The 20,440-nt window shown below is 37.3% G+C and overlaps 1 protein-coding gene across 3 annotated transcripts in view; it reads right to left on the minus strand.

The window, feature by feature from the left end:
- CYTIP (cytohesin 1 interacting protein) overlaps positions 1–20,440 on the minus strand; it is an 83,225-nt gene that overhangs the window by 19,299 nt on the left and 43,486 nt on the right. For 2 of the 3 annotated variants that reach the window (XM_086353898.1, XM_086353903.1), the window contains exons 4-5: positions 3,856–3,905; positions 3,569–3,623 (exon numbers count right to left, since the gene is read on the minus strand). In XM_086353898.1, coding sequence (XP_086210024.1) covers positions 3,569–3,623; positions 3,856–3,905 — 105 coding nt within the window. Of the gene's footprint in view, positions 1–3,568; positions 3,624–3,855; positions 3,906–11,535; positions 11,821–20,440 lie in introns of those variants that run through there. The other variant, XM_086353887.1, reaches the window with a different exon arrangement.

Genomic DNA, 20,440 nt, shown 5'->3' on the forward strand with positions numbered 1-20,440 from the left:
CGAAGCCCACATGCTCTAGAGCCTGTGCTTTGCAAAAAGAGAAGCCACTGCAATGAGAAGCCCACTCACTGCGACTGGAGAGTAGTCCCCACTCTCTACAACCAGAGAAAAGCAACACAGCAACAAAGAACCAGCACAACCAAAAAGTAATGAATAAATGTTAAAAAAAAAAAAAAAAAAAAACACATCTCGCTTAAGAAAGAAAGCAGTGTAAGACTGGTTTAAGATATAAGACTTTCATGCCTAAGAGACCACCTGATGCTATTGTGTATTTAACAAGAAAAATTCAGTTTCTCTTTCCCCATAGGATAAAATAGCAGTAGGCAAGAGCAGAGAGAAAAATCTCTATGTGGTTCTTCCAAGCTAAAGTACTTATTACAGGAGCGTAGGAAACATTACACATCCAGCAAGGGAGACATGCCAACATTAATTATTTTAAATCAGAGTTCTGCAAATAATGACAATCTGCCCTTCATTAATTCAAAAGTATTATAATTGACTCAATTATCTTCATTCCTGAACGCTCGTTGGTACACCTGCCCTGAATACTCACCAATTTATTAGCCACTCGACTAAAAGATAAAAAGTTATGCTTCGCCTCTTGCCTCAATTTGGCAAAAGCAACTTGGTTTTGTTTTTCCTTTCGATTTGTACCAAGAACACAGCACCAGTGTTTGATGAATAGAGTGGCCCAGTGATCTATATTCTTCTTTTTCACATATTGAAGTTATGAGGTCTAGTTCCATTTAGAATCAAAATCAGCATTCTAAGTAAGTCTTCCTAATATGTTTCCTAAAATTAAACCACATCCCAGCACTGCTTCCTTGTGGAAAAACTAATGTTCAATGTCCATTCCTTTATATTTTAGACATACAGTTTCCAGAACCAGCAGAACCAGAAGTCAATCAATGCAAGAAACTTCTAGAAACTTGACTTTGTTAACCTTGAAGGGATTTCGATTCACTCTGAAAGGCATTTAGAGTCCCCCTATCTTAAAGGCAGATGAGACTTTTAGAGATCATATAATCTACTTTCAAGACCCTGATGCTAGGAAAGATTGAAGGCAGGAGGAGAAGGAGATAACAGAGGATGAGATGGTTGGATGGTGTCACTGACTCGATGGACATGAGTTTGAGCAAGCTCCAGGAGTTGGTGATGGACAGGGAAGCCCAGCATGCTGCAGTCTATGGAGTCGCAAAGAGTCGTACATGACTGGCAAACTGAACTGAACTGAACTGAACTGAATTTACTTTCCATCAATATCACAGATTCCTTTAACAGATTTTTTTTTTTTTTTTGGCCAGGGAATCTTCTTGCCACTGCCCAGGCCCTTCCAGAAATGAAGCATGGTCTGGTTCACACAACACATGGACCAAAGATATGAGAGACCTTCCTTTGGGAAACCACTGTTATAATGATTCTCATTAGCAGTGAGAATTTATGCTCCATGTCCAGGAAGCAAAGTAAGTACCATGAAGGGGAAACGTTAATTGATGTAGCATGCACTTGCGTATATGTTTGCCACAGGTGTAAAATTTGTGGTTAGAGATAGGCAGAGGTCCCAAAGCTTTGGAAAGAACTAATCAGTTGGATATTTTTCTTTTGCTCAGTCATTTCCTAGAGACACAAAAGTGCACTACTTTCTCATGCCTTCATTCTAACACTTGTCATTTGCTTACCTTCTACTGGAATCAGGCACATTACTAAGTACTTCACATATGTTATCTCATTTAAAATGCCTAAGAACCTACTAAAGTAGCACTGAAAGAACACAAATTCAGTTGTAAATGAATCTAAGGTCTGTGTTCTGGTCTTGCTACATTACTCTCCATATCAGCAAAACACTAACATCCATGGAAACCAGAGGAGGTCGACTTGTTCTCTCCCAGCATGCCCTGTGCCCCACTGACCAAGACCCAAACACGTGTTAATGAATGGAGGCTCAATAAGGGTATATGAGTTTCTACTTGGCCTTTAAAATGTTCTCAGAGCATGCCGCCTATTTGACAATCGCTATAAACCTTGTGAGTACTAGGAAATAGGTAATGCATAGAGCTAGTAATGGAAAGCATACACCCATAGGGAATTTGCGGAGGAATTGACCCTTGCATCACTAAAATAATATGCTACAGTCCAGAGGTGAAGCCATCATTCACGTGAATCCACAAAGGTTCAGGCCGCTATAACCTGCTGTCTCCTAATGAAAGTTTTGATTCTTGCTCCATGTAGTGTTTATGGTATGAAGGAGAAATGTGGGAGAAGCAGTGGTATGTCTATAGAAAGATGAGAAGAGATTCTCCTTGATCACATTAAGTAAGGATAAATGAGTAGTCTCTGCTCCTGTTTTCAGTAGCAATCACTGCACATCCTTGGGCATAATTCTCATTTGAAAAGAAGTGGTCACAAAAAGCACAGTGTCTCTACAATACAGAATAGGGAGTGTTTCATGTGAATGAGTAATAAGAGAAAGCACTATGCTTCTAAAGCCCAATGAAAGAAAGAGATTTCACCAAATTCAAAAGTAGAATTCAGAAAGGAGAAGGTCTCTTCTTTTCTCTGAGAGCCTTCTCCCTGCTCATTGCAGCTAAAGTTCCATTTTGTTTATTCTTAAAATGCATCTTACAGAGCAGCCTCTTGTTCCTAATCTTAAAACACACTGAGTTTCCAATTGTTGTGCTGATAATTAGTCACCAAAGTTTTCTGAAGCCAGCACCAAAGTTAAGATATAAAAACTGATATTTTGTATGAGGATATGATTATGCAGACTGCTTCTAAAAGAAATGCAAAAGTATACTGGAAAAAGAACACAGTAATACTTAAACTACTCTGTTGTGCTTAATTAGACAAGACTTTGTTTGACCTAATGCATCATATTTACAAATATAGCCGTGAAAAAGCAGACAGCAAATAAGAAATTAAATTCTTAGGCTTTTAAATAGAAATCCATAAAGACTTAAAATTTCCTACAGCATGAGGCAATACACGCATAGAGCCAAATATTAAGTATTTTCAAATAATAGTTATAAAATGTTATCACTAAGGAAAAGAGTACAAACTTCTCATAGAGTCCAATATGAAAACTTTAGTATTTTCAAATGTAATAGTAACTATAAATGGATACAGTCCATATACACAAATATATTTCCTTCAACTATCTCTGAATACTGAAGTGTAGGCAAAATCTGATGCACACTATAAGAAATTATTAGGCAAAACCCATCACTAATGCAAATATATAAGATTCACTTATAAAGAGTACGTCATTCTCTTATTTATGAGCTGACTGATAGCAAGAATTTCTGATCAGTCTCAGACCGACAAGAATAATAAAGCAAAGAGAAACAAGAAGTTGAGTAAATCTCAGGGTGATTATTTTATCTGCTTGAATGTTTTCTTTCCTTGGTGGTACCCAACAAACCGAAAAACTATCAAAAACAGCCACACATAGAACACAAGTCACAGCCTCTGTCAATCCCTAAGCCCGACTTCATTCTTTCTTTGTAAATATCATGACATTGCCGGTGCCACTTTCTTAATTAAAAGTCTGGAAAATTTGAAAACTGCCCACCTGAATTTCAAATCCAAATGTTCCATTATCTTGTTTTTCCACAATAACAAGCTTTCTGTAAAAAAAAAAAAAAGCTAGGAATGAATATCAAAGTGTCACATTTGGCACATATCTATCATTAAAAATAACTGTCAATAAAAAATAGCTGATGTTTGTATAAACTGTAGTATGTATGACTGTGTGTGTGTGTGTGTGTATGTGTGTGTATGTCTGAGATATCAACATCCTGGAAAGCTGTGTTCCTAAATATCTTGGTGAGACACCAAAAAACAAATGAAATTCTTTACCTTTGAGACCAGGAAAAGTCACCTACAGAACTTGACCTTGTCAGAGCAAGCTGAAAAATAAAAGTACACAGTTACTGAAAGATCCTTAAGACACAACTGTAAAATGTTCTAAATCACAAAGGACTCTTCTTTAGCCCCACTCCTGGAAAATTGTTACAGAAAGGCAGTAATTTCCATTCTCTAGTGATAGCAAAGGACAGCTGGGAAAGGAACCATTCAGGTATTCCATTTGAAAGATTAAAACAGGCTTCGATAATAACACCCTATGGCAAAAGAGTTAATGTAATGTTGCAAAATTCCAAAGCTTCCAAAAAGAACTTCATATCTAATCTGTATCTAAAATAGCCTCTGAAAGTTTAACCGCAGCAGTTTATAATCACACTGAAATCCAAAGGAAAAATAACACCCATAGAATGACATATAAAACCAAATAGTTGATAGTTTGGGGAGATGCTAATGAAATGACTGTTTATTGTAATAGTTCAATATGTTACTGTTTTTAGAAGGATAAAATCATCTAATAACTAGAAGCATAATTTGGGTAAAATGAGGGACTCAAAATCTCAATTATTATGATTTATTTTTGCAATCATTTTAAAAGAGTACAGTAAGATTTCTATCCAAGAAAGGAAAGGAACTTCAGAATGGTATAAACATTGTAAATGGCATAAACTTTTGCTTCCCTGGTAGCTCAGACAGTAAAGAATCTGCCTGCAATGTGGGAGACCTGGGTTTGATCCCTGGGTCAGGAAGATCCCCTGGAGATGAGAATGGCTACCCACTCTGGTATTCTTGCCTGGAGAATCCCATTGACAGATGAGCCTGGCAGGCTATAGTCCATGGGGTCGCAAAGAGTCAGACAGGACTGAGCAACTAACACTTTCACTTTACTCCTCTGCATGTTTTGGGAAGAGATCATTTAAAGATAAGCTTCCGGGATACAGTCTATCATTATAAATAAAGGAAAAGTTGCCTGAAGGTATCATCTTTTTTTTAAGGTAATTATAGTGAGTTTTGTGTGTTTTGTGTTGGTTCTTTGCTTAGGCATTAACAAATGTTAATCAGCTCTTTCTCAAGTGTTGGTCCAGGGTTCCAAAACAGAAGTTCATGCTACTGGTTAGTCCAAGGTGTTTATTTAAGTGGCAACCTATTATGCTTCTTATATATCAGTGACTACAGAAAATATCAGGAGATAATGCAGGAGTCCAAACAAATAAAGGTAAAATAGAAGCTAAGAGCCAAATTGAGAAAAGTGTGCAGAAGAAATTAATGCACAAATGAAATCTTCATTAAGGCATTTGTTAGAGAAGCTACATCACTGTAAGGAATTTGAATTACCAAGTATAAAATGCCAGCATTCTCACAAATTTTCTCGAATGGTTCAGTGTTCAGAATTTGGCCACTGGTCAGTATTGTTAACGCCGTGAAAAAACTGACATCTTCCTACAATAATAATAAGTTTATTATACTTTCCTCTTTTATTAGTTCTGGACTGAAATCATTTATATCATCTTGAAGACTACAGCAAGAGAAGGCTCAGAACCGGGGGGGGGGGGGGGGAACATTTCTCTATATTTGCTTAAAAAAAACAACCCTAGTGGTGGGAAAGATTGAAGGCAAAAGGAAAAGAGGGCAGCAGAGGATGATACGGTTATATAGCAACACTGATTCAATGGACATGAATCAGAGCAAACTCCAGGAGACAGTGAAGGACAGGAAGCCTGGCATGCTGCATCCATGGGGTTACAAAGAATCAGACACGACAGCGAGTGAACAACAATCTATTTTTAATTTATAAGGACTAACTGTGGAAGGCCTATTACAGTTTGTATGGTTTGTTTCAGCCTGATTTTGTCCTGATAAGTACCATTAACAAGGGTGGGGACCATTCAGCTATGCAGTGGGCTGCCTTCTTGTGGAAGAGAACAATAAACTTGATATGCCCAAGCATTCTCAACCTCTCAACTATACTGTACTCATATTTTCTTAATTTATTTTCATTATCTCCATTTGCTTGGCTTTTATCCTTATTTCAGATGTAAAGTACTTAGGTAGGTCATATCATGCTATCTGTAAATCATAATGTGTTTATATTTAAAAATATTATTCTTGCTATCAATACTCATCAGATTATGTCTCATATTTATATATGTGGAAGCATATATGTATACTTATATGAAGGGCAGATGGGATTAAATACCTCACTTCTGTTCAGAATTACCTGTAGCCTTTGGGCCTTTTAGGGGATGTATTCATTTTATTTCTACCCCAACACCTAGCACAGGGTTTGGAATAGAATGCAACCATATAAACAGCTAAACAGAAAAACAGAAGTAAACCACTAGATAACAATACAATCAAGTAAGTGGTAGTGGGAGATGCAAAGTTTTATAAAAGAGTCTTCAACTCTGTCCATTAAATTAAATATTCATAGGAAAAGCTCAAGGGTAGACTTTTAAAAATATAAAATAAAATTTAAAATGGAAGAAAACAAACAAGGATTAAAAAAAAAAAAAAAACCACCTTAATTCTAAAACAGCAAGAACCATAGCAAAAGAACTAATAGAAAACAAAGTCAAACTCTAGCTAATTGACCTGATTAAAATGGAAATATCTGCCTAGAATAATATGATATGCAGAGCAGATACTCAGCTCTTGCGGACTGACTTGGGTCATCAGTGAAACAAAGAAAAAAGTCAGACTAAATCAAATTATGAATTAGTTCCCACTCTGGATCAGCAATGAGCCTGTCATAGGCACTTAACATTAAATACACAACTGCTAAATGAATGAATAGTTCATTTTCATTCACTTAGCAGGAATTAATGAATTCTTAAAGTTTTGAGACTTTTTCCTCATCAATTTTAAATACACCTTTGCTAAGCAAATAATCATAGCATTGATGAGAATCTCAAGATTTCATCTCACCCTCCATTAACCTGCCTTCTAAATCAAAAAAATCATTCTAGATAGATTCAAATACAAAATTAAGTCCACAAGACAAATCCAAGACCTCTGTAGAAAAGGAAATTTCCCCACCTCTCTTGGGCTAACCTTTCTACTCTAGCTAATTAGATTAAAATGGAAATTTCTATCTAGCACAGCATAAGATGCAGAGCAGAAACTCAGTTCTTGTGGACTGACTTGGGTTCAGTGAGAAAAAGAAAAAACTCAAACTAAATCAAATTATAAATTAGTTTCCACTCTGGATCAGCAATGAGCCTGTCATAGGCACCTAACATTTAAATTAAAACCATCAAATTCTCTGACACATGCCACATCCAGACACAGTACCTACTTGTTTTTGATCTGAACTCTCAGACTCAGGCAATGTGGAATGTTCTTAGGGTTCAACCAAAAGAATGTTCTTAGGGTTCAACCAAACTATCTGTCTAAGTGAAAAGAAGTATGTCTGAAGTCTTATCAAAGATTTTACATTTTAGAACAAGTTTTGTCTGCAGCCCTCTCCCTGGAGTGAGCAGCCTTCTTTTAGAATCTGACCAGTGGAGTCTCTGCTCCCTAGACTGCCCTCCCAACCGGAGTCTTTTCTCGGGGCTGGAGGGATGACATCAAAACTCTTGAATGAGGAACTGGTATGTAACAAACAGCATATGCTGGCAACAGCTGTCTTTTATTACACATTATCTAATATGAGAAATCTAGGTTTAGCAATTTGGCAGGGCTGCAAACTACACATTCAATTATGTCTCCTGAGAGGACAAAGCTCCTTAACCCCTTGCTAGCTTCTGATCCCTGGGGTGGGAAGATCCTCTGGAGAAGGGAATGGCTACCCACTCCAGTATTCTTGCCTGGAGAATTTCATGGACAGAGGAGCCTGGTGGGCTACAGTCCATGGGGTCACAAATAGTCGGACATGACTGAGCAACTAACGCTTTCACTTTTTTTCAGCTTCTAATATAAAGATGCCTGGGGTTTGGGCTGAGGATCCCAACTCTTGGGTTTTTAGTCAGGTGATTTAAAAGCTTACCAAAAAATGTAACGTAGTTTTTGCTGCTATGAGATGATTCACAATGTCCCTCTTTAGTGGGAAACAAATACCAAATATTTGAACAGTCAGTTTGCAAAAAATAGGAATACTCGGTAGCAGAGCCAGATATTCAGCCCTGTAGAGGAGCTTGTAGTTTCATACTGTAAATACTTCTGCTGCTAAGTAACAGCCTGCTACTTCCTCTCCCCACTGTGCACTCATTTCCTGAAAGTGTCATGAGTGGGGGAAGGGGCAGATACCTATTCACAGATGAGATATTTTTGTTGTTTGTTTCAAAAGTCCACAAATTATGTGTTCTGCTCCCTTTCCAGTACCCTACCTCATTCTCCCAATTCTTCCATGAATACAGGTTTTTCCCCTTTTCGAGTCAGGAAGCTTAGAATAACATGGCTCTGCAGAAATATTTTAAGACTAACAAAATAATGGAGCTGAACTCAATTTCTTAACTGTAAGTGCTCTTGAGGAATGTAAATACTGTACAACTTTGCAGCTTCTCAAGAAAATCTTATTGTGGGCTCATGAATCTCTTTCAAGAAAAATTTTTGGATATATTCTCTAAGCGCACTACAATATGGATTAGAGAATACTTATCAAATTCTTTTGTAATGAAGTTAACAGTTTTCTACTAAAAGTATTCATTAAATGATCAAAATATCTTGTTGTCATCAAGAACACTTAGGAATTTTGGTGACAGATGAGTGTGTGGCCAGAAATAAAATAAAAGCTCCTGAAGGGCAGAACCCATCTCAAAAATACATACAAAGTCAGCACAATATTCTATATCTGACTTATAACTGAAATCACCCTTCCAGAAGTTGTCCATTTAGTAATAATTTGATAACCAAAGAAAAGCAAACAAAGAGAAGCAGTTTGTGGTTCCACGAATGCAGATTCAGTCTTCCCCTCTGTTTGTCAGTTTTTCTCTATAGCATTCAGTGAAAACTGCTTTCCAAGGGTGACCTACTGCCCTTGAGGAAATGGGTGTAAGGCCTATGGCTACTCTCTTAGTATCACAACATTCATCAAGATAACCTTACTTCATACCATCTCCTTCCTACAGCATTTTCCATTGCAGGGATTTTTTTTCCCTAAAACTGTGTTCAAAAGTAGGAGACCGCACTGGGAGTATGTCACCTCCTACAAATACAGGTATTGAGATAATATAAACACAGAGAAATCTATTTTTAAATAATGTTGAGTGCAAACACCCCAATGATTCTGAAGATTAATCTGAAACTACAGGCTAACCAGATACAGCTTTGCAGAAACCAGAGCCAACGATAACAAGAAGTATGAATTGTTGACGTCAGCACTGAAAGGGTTGAAAATAACAGTGGGTAGAAAACACCTGCTGTGGGATTGCTTCACAGGGATCTCGTTGCCTGCAATGCAGTCAGTGCCAAATGAAGAGTTATTCTCTAAAGACCAGTTAAAGGAAATGAACATCCATTTGGAAAATTCTAAACGGTTGGAATAAACTTGCATCAAGTCTCATTGATGATAATTGTACAGAATTAAATATATCATATACAAATGCTTTGTTTTGCTTTTTATTTTCCTTAAGTAAATTTCACAATGGTAACAAAAAGCCATCTAAATAGGAGGAGTCTCACCACAGGAAAGAATAAGAGGAAAGGGAGAAGAAAGGACCTACAAAAGATGTGAACATATAAATAAAATAATTGGTGAGGAAGTGTGTGTGTATGTGTACATAGATATACAGATTACACACACACACACACCACATCTGTATCTCATATACCTAAATCGTTCTCATCTTCTCCCATAACCTCCCTGATTGCTTCTTTGCAGTTCATGCTTTCTTTACTCAGACTTAAAACCAAATGTGGCTCCCTCTTCTTCACTGCTTTTCACAGCCAAGTCTTTGTGTCTCTTCTCCATTCCTTCAGTTCCTCTTTCTCCAACTACTGCAAAAATTGCTCCCGCACCACTAGTCTCTACCCACTTACCGACAAGCAAGTTTCCACAGTAAGGTTCTGGACTGAACCTTAGACTGAAAACCTTGTATTCAGTCATGCTCAGTTGGTTCCCTGTGTGCTGGTCAGATTACTACTTCCTCGGGGTAAGTGTCCAAGTCTTATGAAAAGCAGCCCAGCTCTGAAGTCTCCCCTCCTCTCCCACACAGACACTTATCGGGTCCACCTAACACAGTGATGTACTGTTACTTAAACTGCCCTAAGGGCCCCAAGATCTGTACCTCAGCATTTTAATTATTCCTTTGCTCTGGAATACCCATCAATATCCAGTATATCTATCCTTGAAGGTTGTATTCAGACATGTACTTGGGTTAGAGCATGTATGTTACTTTGTATTGTATAACACCTACTTGTTCTGTCTACTCAATCGTAAACCCTATAAGGCCAGGAAATTTTCCTTCTCATCTTTATACACCCAACACTGCTATACACCTGAAAAGTGAATAAAGGTTTTGGTACTTCCCACAGGGGCTTTATTTTCAGACAGTGACTCGATAGGAATGTTTTTTATTAAACTTAATGTCATAAAGGCACTTTGGAATTGAAAAAGATCAATCATCCAAACCAGAACAAATTATTCCCTTATCTCTTTTGAAACATACCGAAGAATCAGCTACGTGCATCCCTGAAAAAAGACCATGACTCTTCCACTATGTTATAACTCTGTAATCCTGAAATTAGAAGGCTTAAGAGGAACATACAATGTGCATGCAAGATTTAAGGGAAAACTTCATGCTTTAAAAAAATTCTAAATATTTTTGTATTCAGATGTGTACGTGGAGCATTATAGCAAGCTAACTAACCAAAATCTAAAGAGATTTTTTGGTTTAATTCTTTTTTACAAGTTGGGAATTGAAAAAAACTTGCAATAAATCCAGTTGGACATGGATTTTCCCAAATGAGTTTTCCTCTCTAGGGAAATACTTTGCAATCACAATTAAAATAATAACATAATTACTGAGTTATTTAGCACATACTACATATCAGTCATTCTGTTAAACACTGTGCATTTCTTCACTTACACCACAGAAGAGCTCCGCAGGATGGTTCTATTACTATCTTCATTTCAGAAAAAAAGCAAACTGAATCTTAGAGAAGAAAATGACTTACTCAAGGTTCCACAGCTACTAAGTGGCAGATCTTGCACTCATTTATCCAATAAAAGTCTTAATTCCCAATAGTGTGAGGTACATGCCAGTGCTCAGAACTAAAGATAATTTTGTCAACAAAACTTACACTAAAAAATAATGTATTCGCCTTGGATTATGAATTGACATGACTATTAGAGACTGGGAGAGAGTCTGGGAGGGAAGGACTCAATGGGAGACATACAAGAAAAAGGAACAATAATTCTCAAACTGGTTGTGCCTGCAATACACACCATCTTCAAGTTGATATGCTTAATGATTTTTAATTCATCAGAATACCTCTTGTAGTGAGAAAATAATCTTCTTTCAGGTTTTGCTTAAAAATGTTTTCTTATGGTCTTAAATCTTAAGACTTAATGACTAGAGTGTGAGTTCTCTGGGCTCCTTGCCTCTCTCTTTACCCATACTCTGAGCCACTAATTTCAAAGGATCTGAAATAACATTTTTAACATGCAGTCAGACAAACATATCACTCTGCTCTCAAGAGAACAAGAACACTGTAAAAGGTAAAAAATAGCACTCATACCTGCTTTCTTCCCCGAGGCAAAGTAGCCACAGTATCTGCCAGCATTTGAAGCCTTCTATTATCATCATCCACGGTAAAACTGCCTGTGAGTGTGGAGTAAGAGCTATGCCCTGGACCAGCGCAGTACTCCATGAAATTGCCATTGCTGTTCTGTTTCCTGAGCTTTTGTAAAGACATTGTGAGTAAAGATAACTCCAGCTAGCACATGGTTGAGTGGCCTTGCAGGGTGGGGGAAGCTAAAAGTATAACCCTCTGACAAGTAATCAAAAGTAGCAAAGCAGAAAGAGCCCATGTGACTTCTGTGGTTTGAGGTTACTTGTTACACAAACACTATTTTGCAGTTCACTCCCATTTCTCAGTGTTTTTTTCTTTAGGCCCCTGAGAGAAGGCTAGTTTTTAGCATTAAAATAAATAGATTTATATTTTTTTTCTCTTCGAACAGCCAGAACTCTTACGCTTTCACGTTCTATGGCAAGTTGTGTTCAAAACACCGTCTACCTTTTTTGTAAAAGAAAAAAAAAATTTCCCCAAATTCTGCCATTAGTTTGACATCCACTCTCCTACTTAACATGGTCCAGTGTAGTGTAAAGGTCAGGATGTGCGGATACTGATTCCTCATGGGTATAAGCAAGACCTACAGGGTCCAGTCACAATGTCCTCTCACGAAGTCCTTGTAATGTACTTTCGCCAAAGTACATCTTAGCTCATTAATGTTCATGAAAAAACATTATATCTGCCACTTGGGCTGTGACCAGTCAGCATTCCTCTGGTTGTACTTCCACTAGTTCATCCTCACTAAAATTATCCATCATGTCTACAAAAAGCAATGGGAGGGGAAGCACATTTAGAGCACAAAGTTGGCCATGTCTTAGACTAGACTTAGTTACAACATCAGCAAGTGGTCCAAGGGAATGGAGAGGGCATAAAAGTAACAGGCAAACCAAACACGCACAAGAACATTTCCATTTGGTCCCTGCCAATGCATATGCACCAAGGGCAACAACGTGAATTACTCTCTTTCACTGATGCTTTTATTGGTGGAAGTTGGAGAAATGCAGTTTTAAGGAAATTAGTTTCAGAGGAGGAGCAGGAGACATAAATAGAAGAAAGATTCAAAATAAAATCAAAATGAGAAGTTTTGTATAGTATAAAAAGTGAATTGTCATTTTCAAAATCATTGGGAAGTTCAATAGTAGAATATTAAAGAGTCAAAAGTCTTTAAAATGGAAGTCAAAGCAAATTCAGCTCAAGCAAAATCTGCCAAATGTAAATCATAAAATCTTCAGAGTTAATGGTGCTGAAGAGATGGAGTCACCTCAGAAATTTTTAAAACCCTATCACAGCATGACTCATTACGATTGGAACTAGATAATGACATGAACAAAATGATGTCTCCAAAGACCTGAATGAATGAAGGAAAGTCATTCAGTCATGTCTGACTCTTTGCTTCCCTATGGACTGTATAGCCTGCCAGGCTCTTCTGTCCATGGGGATTTTCCAAGTCAGAATACTGGAGTGGGTAGCCATTCCCTTCTCCAGGGGAGCTTCCTAATCCAGGAATCGAACCCAAGTCTCCCACACTGCAGGCGATTCTTTACGGTCTGAGCCACCAGGGAAGCCCTATAAAGATCTAAATCAGGGATGACAAACACATATGCCTTCAAGGTTCAGTTGGATAAAATAATATAAATGTGTAATACAAAAGGGAGTGGTAGAGACTTTGGCAACTAATGAATATGGTCAGTTATAAAGACATTTATGGGGTGTGTGTGTGTGAGAGAGACAGAGAGAGAGAGAAGAGAGAGAGATTGAGTTTTAAAGTATCTCCAGGTTACTATAAGGTACATGAAGTAAATTAACACTATTACTTGAGGACAGCAGTCTACCCGTCTTCTGGGAATTTTATAAAATTAGGTAAATATTTTAATATTTCAAGATACCAAATATAAATGACATGTTTGTCTGATATAAGGACACTAAGCCAACCAACAATCAGGTTTTACAGACAGATGTTAAAATTGAATCAAGTTGTATGATACTAATCTTAAGCTAGTATAAACTATAGAAATCTATTGAAAGAATAGATTCTAGAGAAATATATTAAATTCAGAAATTGGAAAATAAAAATTTTACTAGATTTATGAAATGTGTTTAACTAGTAGAATATTTTAGATCATGAGATCCATGGCTGTAAAATCAGAGTCAAGGGCAAATTTGACATTCAGCCAGTACATACCAGTATGGTCACCCTTGTTAATTACATGTGAGAGGGTAACAGGCAGGAAGGCCAGGGGTCTCCAAATGGAGGAAGTAAGACTGCAAGTGTCAGACATTTTTATCTCTCTTAAGCGGCAGGAGGAAACAAACTAGCAATATTTTTTTCCTTCTCTATACAAATTTAAAAGGAGGTTTCTCTTAAAATACTGTGTTGCCGTAATGACACCTGGTTTCACCTGAAGTTAACCAATGCATTTCTCTTATGGAAATGTCTGTCTTAAGCTATGCTAATGTACTATGCGTTTACCCCCAGACTCTGTCTTCAAGTCGGTTCCGCCTCTTGGCTCAGAACCTACTTGACAAACCAGTATGTTATACTCAGATATTGTTCCCCTAATCTATGTAAATGAAACTATTTGTATGGTGGTCTGCCCTTCTTCAAGATTCAAGTTAATCATTTTATGGCCCAGGATAAACCATTTGGTGCCAAGATTATCCCAAAATGCATCTTATGGGTGAGGGGCCTGGTGCCATTCTGAATTTTAAGACATTCCTTTCTTTCATTAACAGACTGCTAGTGACTATATAACATCCAGCTGAAGACTAGCAGAGGGGTACCTTCTGCCCTCTTCTGATGCCTATGTCAGAAGCTTTCTCTATCTCCTTTATACTTTAATAAAACTTTATTACACAAAAGCTCTGAGCGATCAAGCCTCGTCTCTGGCCCCGGATTGAATTCATCTCCTCCGGGGGCCAAGAATCCTGGTGTCTTTTCGTGATTCAGCAACAACCTTTCACATGTTTATGACTTTGTCTATTTTGATCAAAATAGATCAGTTCCCTGTTCTGATTATCAGGACATGTATCACACTAATTAATAAATATTTTAATAACTTCATTTTTCAGTCTCTCAGTTGTGTCGAATTCTTTGTGACCCCATGGACTGCTGCATGTCAGGCTTCCCTGTCCTTCACAATCTCCCTGAGTTTGCTCAAACTCATGTCTACGGAGTCAATGATGCCATCCAACTATCTCATCTTCTGTTGCCCTCTTATCCTCCAGCCCTCAATCTTTCCCAGTATCAGGGTCTCTTCCAATGAGTAGGCTCTTCATATCAGATGGCCAAAGTATTGGAGTTTCAGCTTCAGCATCAATCCTTCCAGTAAATATTCAGGATTGATTTCCATTAAGATTGACTGGTTTGATCTCCTTGCTGTCCAAGGGACTCTCAAAAGTCTTCTCCAGCACCACAGTTAGAAATTTTTTATTTTAATAACTACCCTGATCAAAAGCATCCTTTGTGATAAATGTGGGGGAAAACTAATGTTTCCATACAAATGTGATTTCAACCTTCAAATCTTGATTTACAAAGATTTTCTACTATTTACTTCATTTTCTATAAAATTGCCACTAAGATAATTATAATACCCTGAAACCATCTTCCCCTTCATCATCGCCTTTATTTCAAAATAAAATGAAACCAGATCAAGTTATCTACCTACTCAGAAAAATTCAGGAGTACCTCATTGTCTATAAAACAAATAAAAGATTCCAAGTTCTTATCTAACTTCATCTCTGAAATGTCATATACTTTTTAAGATACATCAGTAGTTTATGGATGGCAGGTCTTACACCTCTGAAGCAAGGTCCTGGAGTGACACTGTGTGCTGCCGACAGAAGGCAAGACACGGTGACTGCCTTCATTTTCATATCACTTTTTCAGATCATTCTTTTAAGATTTAATATTTTACAGTTAGATTATAAAGCTAATTGTACACGAGTCTGTTTCTACACTAATTTCCTCTAACCACCTCATGTTTTATATCTAACATTCTCATATCACTTTTTTCAGATCATTCTTTTAAGACTTAACATTTTACAGTTAGATTATAAAGGTAATTTAACTTATATGCGGAGTACATCATGAGAAATGCTGGGCTGGAGGAAGCACAACCTGGAATCAAGATTGCTGGGAGAAATATCAATAACCTCAGATATGCAGATGACACCACCCTTATGGAAGAAAGTGAAGAAGAACTAAAGAGCTTCTTCATGAAAGTGAAAGAGGAGAGTAAAAAAGTTGGCTTAAAGCTCAACATTCAGAAAACTACGATCATGGCATCCGGTCCCATCCCTTCAAGGCAAATCAATGGGGAAACAGTGGAAACAGTTTATAAAGTCAATGCTGACTTTATTTTTCTGGGCTCCAAAATCACTGCAGATGGTGATTGCAGCCATGAAATTAAAAGATGCGTACTTCTGGAAAGGAAAGTAATGAGCAACCTAGATAGCATATTCAAAAGCAGAGACATTACTTTGTCAACAAAGGTCCATCTAGTCAATGCTATGGTTTTTCCAGTGGTCATGTATGGATGTAAGAGTTGGACTATAAAGAAAGCTGAGCACAGAAGAACTGATGCTTTTGAACTGTGGTGTTGGAGAAGACTCTTGAGAGTCCCTTGGACTGCAAGGAGATCCAACCAGTCCATTCTAAAGGAGGTCAGTCCTGGGTGTTCATTGGAAGAGTTGATGCTGAAGCTGAAACTCCAATACTTTGGCCACCTCATGCGAAGAGCTGACTCATTGGAAAAGACCCTGATGCTGGGAAAGATTGAGGGCAGGAGGAGAAGGGGATGACAGAGGATGAGATGGCTGGATGGCATCACCGACTCAAAGGACATGGGTTTGAGTGAACTCCGAGAGTTGGTGATGGACAGGGAGGCCTGGTGTGCTGCAGTTCATGGGGTCACAGAGTCAGACACAACTGAGCGACTGAACTGAACTGAACTGATAAAGCTAATTGTACACAAGTCTGTTTCTACACTGTCTAATTTCCTCTAACCTCATGTTCTATATGAACACCTATATGTAGGTGTTCAGTAAATGTTTGTTAATAGAAATAAAAGGGTAGAGGAGAAGATATTTAACAAAATTAATTCAACAACATTGTTCTAAAGCATCAAAGACGAAAAACTAAACTGGCAGAAGATTTTGTGCTATTAACCCATATTCCAAAGTTCTATAATTTTCTATAAACAGTGATCTGAAAGATGTGGACAGAATTTTTTACAGTATTCAAACTAGTCAAAAGTCTTAAGATGAGATCCAGTTTATTTTACCAGTGCTATACTAAATTTTCAAGATAAATACAAATCTTATATTAATTGTCCAAGAGCATAAAACAAGATGCATTCTCTAAAGCTAATTCATCTGATCCTGCCTGAGAATCCCATGGACAGAGGAGACTGGCCAGCTATAGTTCATAGGATCACAGAGTCAGACACGACTGAAGAGACTTAGCATGCGTACACAAACTATACATAGAAGGCATAAATGAAGGAAGGAGGAAAAGAAAGGAGAGAGAAAATTAAGCTAATCTCACTTATTAATTCTGATACAAATGTCCTAATAAAAACATCAAATTGAGCCAAATACTGTATTAAAAATAATACTTCTCAACACAGTAGGATTATCCCAGGAATATAAAGATACTTCAACATTAGGATACAAAATATTAACATAAATCACTAAATCTCCAGATGAAAGAAAAAATTCAGTGCAATAGACACCAAGACTGGTATGATTTCTTTGCTTTGAAACGTCCTAAGTAAGTTAGGAATAGAAGGAAAACTTTCTTAACATAATGAAAAGTATCTGTCAGGAACACCCACCAAAGTGTTGAAATTATTTCTAATACAGTGAGAAGAAAAGAAGAGATGACAATAACCCTCACCAATGATCACTGCTGTACTTCATATCACAAATAGGAGGTATAGAATTTGTAAAGAAAGAAACTAAACCATAAGATTTGCTTGTGACATGGCTGCATAACTAGAATATCCAAGACAATCCACTGAAGAACAGACTTAGTAAGATAATTTTCCTAAATGTAAGATTCAAAGGGTATATAAAGAGAAATAAATTTCTCATATAGCAGCAGGGGATGATATGAACTTGTAATAACAGAGGAAAGGAACACTAACAAAATAGCCAAAATTTCATAAAACAGGAATGAACTTAGCAAGCATTTTTAATATTTTATGAAAAACATTATCAAGTCCAGAGCAAGGGAAAAAAATACCATGTTCCCGTATGAGAAAGTCCTTCTTGTAAAGATGTCTATTATCTTCAAATTTTCTAAAATATTCAATATACTGAATTCAAAATCTACATAGGTTTTGTTAGCTTGCTAGTTTATAAAATTTGACACATATTCTTACACCCATCTGAAAGAGAAAGTGCACAAGACTAAGAAGAATTTGAAAATAATGATAGGGGATAGAGGTAAGGTGAACATTGAGAAAAGTACCCTACTCGGGTATCAGTTCAGTTCAGTTCAGTCGCACGGTTGCGTCCGACTCTGCGACCCCATGAATCGCAGCGTGCCAGGCTTCCCTGTCCATCACCAACTCCCAGAGTTCACTCAAACTCATGTCCATCGAGTCGGTGATGCCATACAACCATCTCATCCTCTGTCGTCCCCTTCTCCTCCTGCCCCCAATCCCTCCCAGCATCAGAGTCTTTTTCCAGTGACTCAACTCTTCGCATGAGGTGGCCAGAGTATTGGAGTTTCAGCTTCACCATCAACCCTTCCAATGAACACCCAAGACTGACCTCCTTTAGAATGGACTGGTTGGATCTTCTTGCAGTCCAAGGGACTCTCAAGAGTCTTCTCCAGCACCACAGTTCAAAAGCATCAATTCTTCTGTGCTCAGCTTTCTTCACAGTCCAACTCTCACATCCATACATGACCACTGGAAAAACCACAGCCTTGACTAGACAGAACTTTGTTGACAAAGTAATGTCTCTGCTTTTGAATATGCTGTCTAGGTTGGTCATAACTTTCCTTCCAAGGAGTAAGCGTCTTTTAATGTCATGGCTGCAGTCACCATCTGCAGTGATTTTGGAGCCCAGAAAAATAAAGTCAGCCACTGTTTCCCCATCGATTTGCCATGAAGTGATGGGACCAGATGCCATGATCTTAGTTTTCTGAATGTTGGGCTTTAAGCTAACTTTTTTTTACTCTCCTCTTTCACTTTCATCAAGAGGCTTTTTAGTGCCTCTTCACTTTCTCCCATAAGGGTGGTGTCATCTGCATATCTGAGGTTATTGATATTTTGGGTATAGAAAACGTTAAAAGAGGATTGTGTGGTCAGATAGGATAGGTAAATGAAAAGAATACTGAAAAATCAAATATTGTCAATAAATAGAAAATCCCAAAACATATCCATGCATATTCATAGATGTATTATATCATTAACCTACTTGAATTCGTTAGGAAAAGAATAGCCCTTCCAATAAATGGGATTGGTACCTGTATGGAAACAATTAAGTTATAGTCTTTTATTAAGTTATAAAAATAATTCCAGATGACTTAAGGAGCTAAATGTAAAAATAATTTTTTGATGTAGATATTTTTTAAAGTCTTTACTGAATTTGTTACAATATTGCTTCTGCTTTATGTTTTTGGCCATAAGGCATGTGGGATCTTAGCTCCCCAATCAGGGATCGACTCCCTCTGCATTGGAAGGCTAACTCTTAACCACTGGACACCCAAGAAAGTCCCTAAAAATAACTTAAAATATTCAAAGTAATCACAGAAAAATATAGAGTATTTCAGTAAGAGTAGATTAGAAAGTTCAGAGAGCATTAGTAACATAAATGTTAAAAACTTCTATTCAGTGGAAGCTATAATATACCTAGGCTAATGCTAAATGACAACAAGAAATTATTTGTTATACATAATTGGTTAAAGGCCATAATACATAAGGAATATTTAAATTATTCTTTGAAGAAAAGTATTTATAAATGAGTAAAGACTCTGAAGAGATAACTTACAAAGAAAGCTCAAATCAATAATATACTTATTAAAGGATGTTCAAACATACAAGTAATCAGGAAAGTAAAACTTGAAAAAACAGTTAGAGACTAACTGTTGCCCACCAAAAACTGAACAAAAAGTTAAAACTGGTGGTATCCAGTACTGGTGAAGTTACAATCAAATGGGCTCTTTAGAACTTTGTAGGAATATAAATCAATAAAATTTTATTAGTGGAGCAATTTGACAGTGCGTTTCCCAAACGACACTAGTATCAAAGAACCTGCCTGCCAAGGCAGGAGACCAGGTTCAATCCCTGGGTTGGTAAGATCCCATGGAGGAGGGCATGGCAACCCTCTCCAGTAATCTTGCCTGGATAATCCCATGGACAGAGGAGCCTGGAGGCCTTCGGTCCACAGGGTCTCAAAGAGTCAAATACTACTGAAGCACGCCGGCACACAATTCAACAGCATTGTGTTGACTTAGCAGGCAGACACACAATTCAACTGCAGGCACGCAATTAAACAGTGTCAAAATTTTTAAATGCGTTCCAACAATTCTACTTTTAAGAATTTATTCTACAAAAGTACTCTTACATGTGCAGAAAACAAGTATGTTTCTTGTGACGTTGTTTGTAATTGTGAAAAATTGATGTTTTAATGAATATCAATTGAGAAATAGCTAATAACTTATGATAATTTAATTCAGTGGAATACTAGGCACTCATTGAAAAGTATAGACAATTATGTGTAAAATCATTTTTAAGACAAAAGTAGGGGGAAAGGAGAACCATGGGCACAATATGATCCCATTTATTCTTTTTTCTTAAAGAAAGATCACGTATCTATATGTACTCAGTCACTCAGTCAT

This window comes from Bos grunniens, chromosome 2 (genome assembly GCF_055505025.1).
Source record: "Bos grunniens cultivar Pamir isolate PY7600 chromosome 2, Bosgru_T2T1.0, whole genome shotgun sequence".
NCBI classification, from domain to species: Eukaryota; Metazoa; Chordata; class Mammalia; order Artiodactyla; family Bovidae; genus Bos; species Bos grunniens.